Source organism: Pongo abelii, chromosome 2 (genome assembly GCF_028885655.2).
Source record: "Pongo abelii isolate AG06213 chromosome 2, NHGRI_mPonAbe1-v2.0_pri, whole genome shotgun sequence".
Lineage (NCBI taxonomy): Eukaryota > Metazoa > Chordata > Mammalia > Primates > Hominidae > Pongo > Pongo abelii.
The window spans coordinates 23984622-23998199 of NC_085928.1; the positions used below are offsets into that span (position 1 = coordinate 23984622).

The 13578-nt window shown below is 42.6% G+C and overlaps 1 protein-coding gene across 3 annotated transcripts in view; it reads left to right on the forward strand.

The window, feature by feature from the left end:
* DRD3 (dopamine receptor D3) overlaps positions 1–13242 on the forward strand; it is a 50952-nt gene extending 37710 nt beyond the window's left edge. The window contains exons 5-8 of one of the 3 annotated variants that reach the window (XM_009238514.3): positions 1429–1625; positions 9208–9343; positions 9443–9490; positions 11901–13242. In XM_009238514.3, coding sequence (XP_009236789.1) covers positions 1429–1625; positions 9208–9343; positions 9443–9490; positions 11901–12097 — 578 coding nt within the window. In that variant the 3' untranslated portion in view covers positions 12098–13242. Of the gene's footprint in view, positions 1–1428; positions 1626–9207; positions 9491–11900 lie in introns of all 3 variants that reach the window. The other 2 variants (XM_054551124.2, XM_063722643.1) reach the window with 2 other exon arrangements.
* Positions 13243–13578: the final 336 nt, after the last annotated feature.

Here is a 13578-nt window from a genome sequence, read left to right on the forward strand (position 1 = left end):
AGGTTGCGGTGAGCCGAGATCGAGCCATTGCATTCCAGCCTGGGCAACAAGGGCAAAATTCCGTCTCAAAAAATAAATAAATAAATAAATAAAAGAAACATGTCCAAGATCACACAATTAATAAATAGCAGACCTGAATCTCACACTGAGGGCTCTCTGGCTTCCACCTACCTCAGAAGACTAAGAAGCAGAATAAGGGGCCTACATGGCCACTGCCCTTTCCCCACCAGCCCACACCTGAGGCTTCATCTTCCAAGACCAACTTTGAGGTTGCAGAATCCCCAACCCTTTATGAAGACTGGCCGGGTGTACCAACAGTTGCTCACAGTGCTGGACAAAGCACAGATGTTCCATGTCACAATGGTAAAGGGGGATGGGGAGTTAAAATTACAGAAAGAACATTGGCTTGGGCATAAAACTGGCTGCAAGAACATATTTTTCAGGTGTAGCCTTGGGCTACTTACTGAACCTCTCTGAGCTTTAATCTGCTCATCTGAAAAGAGAGACAGTAATGGCACCTGTCTCATATAATGTTGCCATAATTACTAGGTAGGATAAGGGGTACAAAGCTCTTGGCTCATCGCCTGGCAGATATTAGTTTGCTTTTCTTTTCTTTTTCAAGATGGGGCACGTTTCAGGACCATCTTGGGCCTTGGAGGAATCTCAGCATCTGCTGAGATTCTTCTTCAAGCATTTGCTTGAAAAAGGCAAAGCTAGAGGGACCTCCCAAGGAGAAATGGCAGGAACGTTTCAGGATATAAAGCAGGGACAAGGACCCTTCTAAATGCACATTCCCCATGTCACAATATCATTACCTGCCTTTTTCCCATCCCACCTCTGACAAGTGCTGGGATTCCCTGAAAAATCAAATCTCTGTCTTGTATTCAGCCGCCATCTGCCCTCCATCCCAGATTCAAAATTGGAGAATTGGCATTCTCAGCAAATAAGGCTTCTTCCTTTCATTGCATTCCAACAATTCTCCAATGCCTCCGCACCAGCAGACCCTTTTCTGGGGGCTGCATCCCTCCTGGGAGCCTCTGCCCTGTTGCCCTGTAATGCTCTCTCCAGCCTCCCAGGCTGCATGTCTCTGTGTGACACTTATGACATCCTATGAAAGGGATCATCTGTCTATCTAGACTGTTTGCTCCCTTGAGAGAAGACATGGTGTCTCATTCATCTTTGTAGCCCCAATGTCTGGCATATGATTGTTGGTAACTTTTCATTTTAAGCAAGCTGTGTGAAACTCACAGCTGAATTAGACCTTCTACCCTCAAGGACCTGACAGTATATGTATCTGAGACTGCATCTTCCCCACCCCCTGTGTATCAGAAGGTGCAGGCACCACGCGTGACATGGGGCCGTGTTTTTTGCTCCTTACTGAGTTCTGATACTTGCTAACTGCTTTACCTTCCCCCTTCTTATCCACAGGGGACCCCACTGTCTGCTCCATCTCCAACCCTGATTTTGTCATCTACTCTTCAGTGGTGTCCTTCTACCTGCCCTTTGGAGTGACCGTCCTTGTCTATGCCAGAATCTATGTGGTGTTGAAACAAAGGAGAAGGAAAAGGATCCTCACTCGACAGAACAGTCAGTGCAACAGTGTCAGGCCTGGCTTCCCCCAACAAGTAAGTACCCTGGAGGGGGTAGAGGGAAGACAACACCCAATCTCCTGACTTCCCAGCCTGTATCCAGCAGCGCACGATTTTGCCATTTAGCTACATTGGAGACACAAATCTGACACCCACTTTGGAATCTGCTAATATTGGCTGTGCTTTGAAGGTAGGAAATCCAATCTCAAGAAAACATTGATAGTCGCCTCTAGAGCCTACCTTACCTGGCAAAGTGATTGGATAGCTCCTGGGCTTGTTCTGCTCCCTTCAAAGTCTTTCATTTTCCTCAAATGGGCAACAGCTCAGATGTCCCACAGGTTTTGAAGTTTAAGTGCAGCAGCTGTACCTTGCACTGCTGGTGGGTTCCCAGAACTTTTTGTCTAAACCACTCATCCCAAGAATCACTGGGGTCCATCAAAACCTTTTTTCCTTACTGGATCTGTCCGTGTGTCAAGGAACTGACAAGCTGGTGGGATAGGGTGCTGATAAAGCATTTTATTGGATCTTTTTAGGCTCTGAAAAGAAATGTCATTGCCTCTGCAATGATCTTCTAATTGCTAGGGCTTTAATTTCTCCTTACCCCATTGCCTGTCACTTAGTAGTTTTCCCACGATGTACTTGAAGCATGAATGGATATACAACGATCACTTGAAATCTACTAGGGAAGGGACAGTGGTGACATTAAACAGCATCTGCCTTCATGGAGCTTAGAATCTAGACAAGCAAAGCACCCCTCCACTCAACGTTAATGAAGAGCCCAGAGCTGAATAGGATGTTTGCCAAATGTGAGATGAAGACAATTAAGCACTCAATTATGAAGTGCTCTGGAGGTTATAGAAGAGAAAACCCAGTATGCTCAGTGATATGGTTTGGCTGTGTCCCCACCCAAATCTCATCTTGAATTGTAGCTCCCACAATTCCCACGTGTCATGGGAGGGACCCAGTGGGAGGTAATTGAATGATGGGGGTGGGTATTTCCCCTGCTGTTCTCATGATAGTGAATAAGTCTCACGAGATCTGATGGTTTTATGAGGGGGAGTTTCCCTGCACAAATTTTCTCTTGTCTGCGGCCATGTAAGACGTGCCTTTCGCCTTCCACCATGATTGTGAGGCCTCCCCAGCCACATGGAACTGTGAATCCATTAAACTTCTTTTTCTTTATAAATTATCCAGTCTCAGGTATGTCTTTATTAGTAGCATGAAAACAGACTAATACACTCAGGAAAGGGCTCCATAGACAGGGTAAGAATTGAGTTTGATCTTGAAGGCAGATCCAATTTGGGTGTCTAGATTAATCTTTGATGACCGAGATAGTCTTTTTTTTTTTTTTTTTTTTTTTTTTGAGACAGGGTCTCGCTCTGTCACCCAGACTGGAGTGCAGTGACATGATCTCAGCTCACTGCAGCCTGTACCTCCTGGGTTCGAGTGATTCTCATGCCTCCGCCTCCTGAAGAGCTGGGATTACAGGTGCCCACCAACACATCTGGCTAATTTTTGTATTTTTAGTAGAGACAGGGTTTTTCCTTGTTGGCTAGGCTGGTCTATAATGCCTGGCCTCAAATGATCTGCCTACCTCAACCTCCCCAAGTGCTGGGATTACAGGCATAAGTGCCCGGCCTGATGACCTAGATTATCTTTGATGACCTCTTAAGGTCTTTGATGATGTCAAAAGTATGAATGAAGGCCAGACTCTTAAGTTGAAGTCCCAAGGCTTGAGTGAAACAAGACTATTAATCCCCATGAAAGAGGAGATCAAGACCGAAGGCTGAGGATATGAAAGTATTGCATTCAAGATATTATTTTGTCCCGTGGCTACCTATGACATGGCTAGACCCACAACTGACTGTTCCTCCTTCAACCCCCCTCTCCCCACCGAGTCTTTTTGTCTGCAGCCACACCCCATTTGGCAGTTTTCAGTAAGGGCCCTATTTCCATCAGATGCCACAGGAAAAATGGTAAGTGGGCCATGTCTTTGATCATAGAGAAAGAATAAGAGAAAGAATAAGAGACCTTTTCCCACAATACTGGCTTATCTTGATTCTACTCTCACCCCAGAATGAAACCTTGCCCTGATTCCCACACATTTATCTATAAGACAAGATCTGAAATTCTTCCTAATTTAAGCTTCAGAATAGAATTCATCAGATGATATTGAGAAAGCATATGACTATTGGGCTTGACCTTAGTGACTGGAGCCAATGACTCTTGCACACGGTGTGACAATGCCATCCAAGGCCACCTGCATTAGAGGAAACAGACGTTAAGGGAACACACATGGGCAGAGCAAAAACCAGGCAGAGAAAGGAAAATTTCAAGTGCCATATTTACCACTGAATGTGGGAAAAACCAAGACAACTTCGTGGTCACCATTAGCCTTGTTCTTCCAATTCAAGCCAGGCCTGCCTCGCCCAGCTAGCAGAGTGCAGAATGGAGTCTGGAGGTGTTAGATATGAGAAGAGTATTCCTCTCTGAATTCCACATTAGAAATAAAACTTCAAAAATTTGTAATAAGGTCTGAGCTTTGTTCAATCTCGATATAGTTAATGACTTTTTACACAGGCCTGGTGTGGTAATTGGAGATAATCACTTTAAACGATAATAGCTATGCAGCTCAAAGTTGCCTATGGCTGATCCAAGGTCTAAGGAGGCTTCAAGGCCAAAAGGAGGAAAAATATTGAATACAAAAGAGAGATCGGGCAGCCAAGAGACTGGCATTTCCAAGAGTGTGGAGAATTAGGTTCTGTCCTGCCATCTGGGAGTGGAGGGCTCTGCCAGCCAGACCCAGAGCAAGCCAGTGTTTCCTCCTGTCAGTCATGGAAGTAGTGATCAGGTTTTGCAGACAGAGCTGAAAAATACACTCACCAATATATAATCTTGGAAGAATCATTTTCCTACTATAGGACTGAATTTCCATATCTGTAACATGGAAACAGGGTGTACTAGATCAATGTTTTCAAATACGAGGTTTTTTTGTTTTTGTTTTTGTTTTTGTTTTTGAGACAGAGTCTCACTCTGTTCCCCAGGCTGGAGTGCAGTGGTGTGATCACAGCTCACTGCAGCCTTGAACTCTTGGGCTCAAGTAATCCTCTCAACTCATCCACTACACCCAGCTAAATATGAGATTTCTTAGGCAATCCCAAGAATTTGTTTCCCATCCCCTAGTTTTAGAAATAATGCATTAGAAGTCAAATATTGTCACTTTAAGAAGATCAGTAGGTGCCAGTTTAATTGTAAACATAATCTTGGGGCCGCGTGTGGTGGCTCACGCCTGTAATCCCAGCACTTTGGGAGGCCAAGGTGGGCGGATCACGAGGTCAGGAGTTCGAGACCAGCCTGACCAACATAGTGAAACCCCATCTCTACTTAAAAAAATACAAAAATTTGCCGGGCATGGTGGCATGCACCTATAATCCCAGCTACTCAGGAGGCTGAGGCGCAAGAATCACTCGAACCCGGGAAGCAGAGGTTGCAGTGAGCCGAGATTGCACCACTACACTCCAGCCTGGGCGACAGAGGGGAGCCTCCATCTCAAAAACAAACAAACAAAAAAAACAAACCAAAAATACACACTATAATCACTGTTGTAAATAGGCATTCAGATAAAATGAAATATGCTTATTTTAATTATTAGAAAATGCCATCAAAATAAAAACCAAAAGATGTTAAATATGTATTCTCTTAACTTGAAGTCATGTTAAGTGAAATAAGCCAGACATAGAAAGACAAATATCACATGTTCTCAATCACATATGGAAGCTAAAAAAGCGATTATCATGAAAATAGAGAGTAGATTCATGGTTACCAGAGGCTAGGAAGGAGATGGGGGAGGGGGCAAGGAAGACAGGTGGATTCATGGGTACAAATATACAATTAAATAGAAGGAACAAGTTCTAGTGTCTAATAGCACAGTAGGGTGACTACGCTTAACAGCAGTTTTTGTATATTTCAGAATACCTAAAAGAAAAGATTTGAAATGCTCCCAACACAAAGAAATGATAATTGTTTGAAGTGATGACTAGCCTGATTTGATCATTACACATTGTATGCATGTATCAAAATATTGCATTTGCCCCACAAATATGTAAAATTATTATATATGAATTTTTAAAATCTTCAAGAAAAAAATGTATATTATTCTAGAATCCCTAAGAATAACTCTGTGGAGCACCATTTTAAAAAAAAACTCTAGGCTAGGTGCAGTGGCTCATGCTTGTAATCCCAGCACTTTGGGAGGCTGAGGCGGGTGGATCACTTGGGGTCAGGAGTTCGAGAAAAGCCTGGCCAAAATAGTGAAACCCCATCACTACTAAAAATACAAAAATTAGCCAGGTGTGGTGGTGGGCGCCTGTAATCCTAGCCACTTAGGAGGCTGAGGCAGGAAAATCGCTTGAACCCGGGACGCAGAGGTTGCAATGAGCCAAGATCATGCCACTTCACTCCAGCCTGGTGACAGAGTGAGACTTTGTCTTAAAGAATAAATAAATAAATAAAAATTTAAAAAACTTAAATTGGCTGGGCATGTTGGCTCACACTTGTAATCCCAACACTTTTGGAGACCAAGACAGGAGGATCACTTGAGCCCAGGAATTCGAGACCACTTGAGCCCAGGAATTCGAGACCAGCCTGGCCAACATAGCAAGACCTCATTTCTACTAAAAATAATAAATAAATAAATGACACTAAATCGTCTTGAAAACCCCTTCCATTCATTCATTCATTTTGAGTATATACAATGTGCCAGTTCTGTGTATCTAGAAGACTGCTTCCTTGAACTAAGGAAACCAAAGTGAGGGTTTTTTGTTGCTGACACTGACTAACTTACGTAGAAAACAAATTTACTGGAAAGCTGTCAGGTGGCTCACAGGCCCAATGAAAAGGCTGAAGAACAGCTTCAGAAAGATGCTATTCATGCCTAAGAAATAATCTGGTTAGAAAACCTAAGATACCGGACATTGAATGCCACCACTACTAGAGGAGTTCTGAAGTCTTCCTGCTTCACAAGTTCCAGTTCAAAGTCTCAGGTGTGAATCTGCAATTGACTTGGCTTGGTGCATGTGCCTGAGCTCTAGCTGCATGGGAGTGGAGGTATGAAGTGACTATCTGGCTTTTATGGCATCAGTAATGGGAGTTGAAGAGTTGAGTTCTGCCTCCTGTTCAAGACTGACACAATAGTCTGATTCTTCAAACATGAAAAGAATTTCAAGTTGGGCACACACACATCTCCCCCACCATACCAGAAAAGTTGACATATTTCTGTTTTCCATTCTCAGAGGCTACTCATCCCAAACTCATTTTTCCCTATTTCTTTTCAGTTTTCCATTCTCAGAGGCTACTCATCCCAAACCCATTTTTCCCTATTTCTTTTCTGTTTTACAAATGAAGCTCAGAGATATTAAATTAACTTGCCTAAAGATACATCTACTAAATAAGAAAGCTGAGAAGAAAATCCTGGGTTTTCTTTTTTTTTTTTTTTAATTTCTATTATGGAAGTTTTCAAAAATAAAAAAGTAGACAAATATAACAACCCCCCAGTAGCCATCAGGCAGCCTCATTCGTGATCAATTCGTGGTCAATCTTATTTCATCTACAATCCCACCTATGTTCACACATCCCCACTGGATTGCTATGAAGCAAATCCTAAACACCATATTATTTCAGCCCAAAATATTTCTGCGAGATCCTCTGAAGAATACAGACTGTTGGCCGGGCACGGTGGCTCATGCCTGTAATCCCAGCACTTTGGGAGGCCAAGGCGGGCGATCACATGAGGTCAGGAGTTTGCGACCAGCCTGACCAACATGGAGAAACCCATCTCTACTAAAACTACAAAATTAGCCGGGCGTGGTGGCACATGCCTGTAATCCCAGCTACTTGGGAGGCTGAGACAGGAGAATCTCTTGAACCTGGGAGGCAGAGGTTGCAGTGAACCGAGATCACAACACTGCACTCCAGCCTGGGCAACAAGAGCGAAAGTCTGTCTCAAAAAAAAAAAAAATACAGACTGTTTTATAAGACACATAACCACAATACCACATCACACTAAAAAATTAATAATAGTTTTCTAATATCATTAAATGTCCAATTGATGTTCAAATTTCCCCAATTGTCTTGTAAATTATTTTACAGTTGGTTTGTTTGAATCAAAGTTCAAATAAGGCACATATTTTGCAACTGGTAAGTATTGTCATTGTTGTTGTTAAAATTTATTTGTTGAAGAAACTGAGTCATTTTTCTTGTGGAGTTTCCCACACTCCACATTTCGGGGCTTATGTCATAGTGGTGTCACTTAATGTGTTTGTCTGTATCACCAGGTCATTCTAACTCAAAAAGGCCAGACTACAATTCTATGCTACCCTGCTCAAGGGGTTGTTGTGATTATCAGATGTTCTATATGTGGTGGGTGCTGCTTTTTTTTTTTTTACTTTAAGTTCTGGGGTACGTGTGCTGAACGTGCAGGTTTGTTACACAGGTATACATGTGCCATTGTGGTTTGCTGAATCTATCAACCTATCATCTAGGTTTTAAGCTCTGCATGGATTAGGTATTTGTCCTAATGCTCTTCCTCCCCTTGCCCCCTATCCCTTGACAGGCCCTGGTGTGTGATGTTCCCCTCCCTTTGTCCATGTGTTCTCACCGTTCAGCTCCTACTTATGAGTGAGAACATGTGGTGTTTGGTTTTCTCTTCCTGTGTTAGTTTGCTGAGGATGATGGTTTCCAGCTTCATCCATGTCCCTGCAAAGGACATGAACTCATTCTTTTTTATGGCTGCATAATATTCTATAGTGTATATGTGCTACATTTTCTTTATACAGTCTATCATTGATGGGCATTTCGGTTGGTTCCAAGTCTTTGCTATTGTAAATATTGCTGCAATAAACATACATGGGCATGTGTCTTTACAGTAGAATGATTTATAATCTTTTGGATATATACCCAGTAATGGGATTGCTGGGTCAAATGGTATTTCTGGTTCTAGATCCGTCAGGAATCACCACACTGTCTTCCACAATGGTTGAACTAATTTACACTCCCACCAACAGTGTAAAAGCGTGCCTGTTCTCCTCATCCTCACCAACATCTGTTGTTTTCCAGACTTTTTAATGATTGCCATTCTAACTGGCCTGAGATGGTATCTCATTGTTGTTTTGATTGCATTTCTCTAATGACCAGTGATGACAAGCTTTTTTTCATATGTTTGTTGGCTGCATAAATGTCTTCTTTTGAGAAGTGTCTATTCATATCCTTTGCCCACTTTTTAATGGGGTTGTTTATTTTCTGGTAAATTTGTTTAAGTTTCTTGTAGATTCTGGATATTAGACCTTTGTCAGATGGATAGATTGCAAAACTTTTCTCCCATTCTGTAGGCTGCCTGTTCACTCTGATGATATGGTGGGTGCTTTTTAGTTGAAAAGTCTAAAGCAAATTTCATTTCTCTTAACTTCTCATGGTCCCACCACTCCCTCAGATGTTCCCTTTGTAGGTTTCCCACAACTGTGTTGCCATCTTCCTTCTTTGAATTCTCTGGCCCTTTCAGGAACATTCAGAAGATAAACAATACCCCCAGAAATGTCAAGATTCCCTCTTGTCACACCTGCAGACCCTCTCTCCTGACCGGGCACATCTGGAGCTGAAGCGTTACTACAGCATCTGCCAAGACACTGCCTTGGGTGGACCAGGCTTCCAAGAAAGAGGAGGAGAATTGAAAAGAGAGGAGAAGACTCGGAATTCCCTGAGTCCCACCATAGCACCCAAGCTCAGCTTAGAAGTTCGAAAACTCAGCAATGGCAGATTATCGACATCTTTGAAGCTGGGCCCCCTGCAACCTCGGGGAGTGCCACTTCGAGAGAAGAAGGCAACCCAGATGGTGGCCATTGTGCTTGGTAAGTTTGGCTTGAGCTGGGTTGGGTTGGGTTAGGTTGTGTTAAGTTAAGTGGAGCTGGTAGAAGATGCTAAGATAGCCACATTTGACAGAAATCAGAAATCCGATGACAGTAATAGTTATCAAATGTTCACAATATAATTGAAAAGTATTTGTGTATAAATACTAACTCTGGTGGAAATTCAAAAGACCTAGGCTGAAATTTATGAAGCTGAACAAGCCACTCAACTGAGCTGTATTTTGCTGTCCATTATATGGAGCTATAACACATAAATCAAACAATAAGTAAGATAATGATTCAATAAAACTGCCTGGTACATATTGGATATTTAATAAATAGTTATTTAAAAGTATTAAGTGATAAAAATAAGAATGCAAAACACTATTGTGATATGGTATGATAAAATCTGAATTACTATAGGCTGGGCACGATGGCTCACGCCTGTAATTCCAGCACTTTGGGAGGCCGAGGCAGGCGGATCACGAGGTCAGGAGATCGAGACCATCCTGGCTAACACAGTGAAACCCCATCTGTACTAAAAATACAAAAAATTAGCTGGGCGTGGTGGTGGGCACCTGTAGTCCCAGCTACTCGGGAGGCTGAGGCAGGAGAATGGCCTGAACCTGGGAGGCGGAGCTTGCAGTGAGCCGAGATCGTGCCACTGCACTCCAGCCTGGGTGACAGAGCAAGACTCCGTCTCAAAAAAAAAAAAAAAAAAAAAAAAAAAAAAAAAAACTAGATTATTTTAAATACAGAGTAAAAAAGACTGGAAAGAAATTCACCAAGATATCAGAAGTGATTGTCTTTGAGTGGTGGGTGCTTATTCCTTTTTTCCTACTTCTCTGTATTTACCAAGCTTTCCATAATGCATACAATCAAGATTTTTTGTTTTTTGTTTTTTTGAGACATGGTCTGACTCTGTTGCCTAGGCTGGAGTGCAGTGGCACAGTCATAGCTCACTGCAGCCTTGAACTCCTGGGCTCAAGCAATCCTCCTGCCCGAGCCTCCCAAGTAGCTAGAACTATAGGCATATGCCCCCATGACCAGCTAATTTTTTAATTTTTATTTGTTTTTTTGTAGTGACAGGGTCTCATTACGTTGCCCAGGCTGGTCTCAAACTCATGGCATCAAGCAATCCTCCCATCTCCGCCTCCCAAAGCACTGGCATTATAGACGTGAGCCACCACACCCCGCCAGAATCAGGGGTAATTTTCATAATCACAAAATATGAAATTTATTTATTTATTTATTTATTTATTTTGAGACAGAGTCTTACTCTGTCACCCAGGCTGGAGTGCAATGGCACGATCTTGGCTCACTACAACCTCTGCCTCCCGGGTTCAAGCGATTCTCCTGCCTCAGCCTCCCAAGTAGCTGGGATTACAGGCATGCGCTACCACACCCAGCTAATTTTTGTATTTTTAGTAAAGACAGGGTTTCACCATGTTGGTCAGGCTGGTCTTGAACTCCTGACCTCAGGTGATTCACCCACCTTGGCCTCCCAAAGTGCTGGGATTACAGGTGTGAGCCACTGTGCCCAGCCTGAACTTTATTTAAATAAAGAAATTAAAAATGAATAAATCACAGGTACACTATAGAGTTAGTGAAGGCAGCTCATCCTGTTCAGTGTCACTGACAAACCCCAACTCTCTCCTGTATCAGGGAGTTTACTAGAACTCCTAGATGTAATCTCCTCAACAGCAGGAACTATGTCAGTCGCATCTTTAAGGTCTTCATACCTATCAGTGCCTGGGATCATGTTTTGCATAGGTAGGCATTAAATAAACGTCTGAATTGAATTGAAAAAGAAAAAGAAAAGATTAGTAAAGAACTACCTAGAGACCAAACTAGAAAACTGATTTAGTAACAAAGGCCAAAGTGAACGAAAGACATTAGCATGCAGTTTTCTCACCTAAAAAAATTTGGCTAATCACACCTATTTCATAGGGTTGGGTTTTTTTTGTTTTGTTTTGTTTTTTTGAGATGGAGTCTTACTCTGTCACCCAGGCCGGAGTGCAATGGCACAATCTTGGCTCACCGCAACCTCTGCCTCCCGGGCTCAAGCAATTCTCCTGCCTCAGCTTCCTGAGTAGCTGGGATTACAGGCACGCACCACCACGCCCGGCTAATTTTTGTATTTTTAGTAGACACGGGGTTTCACCGTGTTGCCCAGACTGGCCTTGGACTCCTGACCTCAGGTGATCCACCCGTCTCGGCCTCCCAAAGTGCTGAGATTACAAGCGTGAGCCACCACACCTGGCCTAGGGTTGTTACAAAAAAAAGTAAGTGGGTATGCAAAACTTCCAGCTTAGTGGCTGGCATAAAGTAGACAACCGTGAGTCATTCTCATGTTATAACAAAAGGAGTAAGCAAATCCCTTACCTAGTTTCTCTCTTCTTTGGCAACTTAGGGGCCTTCATTGTCTGCTGGCTGCCCTTCTTCTTGACCCATGTTCTCAATACCCACTGCCAGACATGCCACGTGTCCCCAGAGCTTTACAGTGCCACGACATGGCTGGGCTACGTGAATAGCGCCCTCAACCCCGTGATCTATACCACCTTCAATATCGAGTTCCGGAAAGCCTTCCTCAAGATCCTGTCTTGCTGAGGGAGCAGAAGAGGGAACACTCTTTGTACCCATTTCTAGCTGCCAGGCTGTTGGCCCACTCAGAAAGACCGTGCAGTGTCCTCTGGCATGCGGTAGGAAGAAGATTCCTGGAGCCAGGTTGTCCCTGCTTGTCAGGTATAACCAAATGTGTCCTCCAAAACAGAATATTCTACCTCCCCAGCTAAAATCTGACTTCATTCTGACAATCTTCAAATGACTGGGGAGCTCCCGAGTGATAAGCAATAATTCAGAAAGAAGCTGATAAAACATGACTCACACAAAATTGTCATCGGAGGCATGATTCATTACACTGAAGGAAAAATGAACAGATCTCATCATTCTCAACTTGCAGGAGTCCTTGAAATCAGCCAGTAAACCACCTTCTAGAACAGCCAGTCTGTCTTCCTTCAAACCTCTAATTAACTGTCAGGTTAACCTTGTACTTTTACGGGCCCATTTCTCTTGGTCATTTCTTTCCTTCACTGTATCTGGAAATATGAATGGCAAGGCCAGTGCTTCTACCTCTCTGTAGAATCTGATGGGCTACATTTGGTGAGGTGAATTTCTCACACCAAGAGAAACACTGTCCCACATTGGGACGGGGGCTTCATTTCAAACTTTGCTACCTTTGTATTTTAGCTTTAGCTAAGAAGGCGTTTTGATTCCATTCCTTTACTCTCTAGAGGAAATCTCAGAGTCTCAACTTACAGAATCATTCAAGATGGGGATATTTTCTGAAGATGGAATGACACATCCCATTGTAGTTTCACTGTTGAAACTTATGGTTCAGAACATGCCTCAGATATGCTTTTCATAACACTACCAAATTTTCCTACCCAGGGCATCTCCATTTCTGCTTAACAGGTTTTCCTCGACCCAATATAGTGGACCACATCATGACATTTTGGGCAACAGTGGACCACATTTACAACGGTGGTCTCATAAGATAATAATGGAGCTGAAGAATTTCTATCACTTAATGATGTCATAGCTGTTGCAACATCATAGCTCAACGCATTATTTACATTTTTGTGGTGATGTTGGTGTAAACAAAATGATGCTGCCAGTCGTGTAAAAGTATAAAATTGTGTACAATACATAATACTTAATATTGATAATAAATGACTATGTTACTGGTTTATGTATTTACTATACTAAACTTTTCACCATTATTTTAGAGTATACTTCTACTTATTTCAAAAAAGTTAATCATAAAATGGCGTCAGGCAGGTCCTTCAGGAGGTATTTCAGAAGAACGCACTGTTACAGGAGATGACAGCTCCCTGTGTGTTATTGCCCTTGAAGACCTTCTAATGCGACAAAGTGTGGAGGTGGGAGACAGTGATATTGATGATCCTGACCCGGTTTAGGCCTAGGCTAATGTGTGTGATTATGTCTTAATTTTTAACAAAGCAGTTTGAAAAGCAAAAAATAATTTTAAAAATAGAAAAAAATATAGAGAGTAAGTATATAAAGAAAGA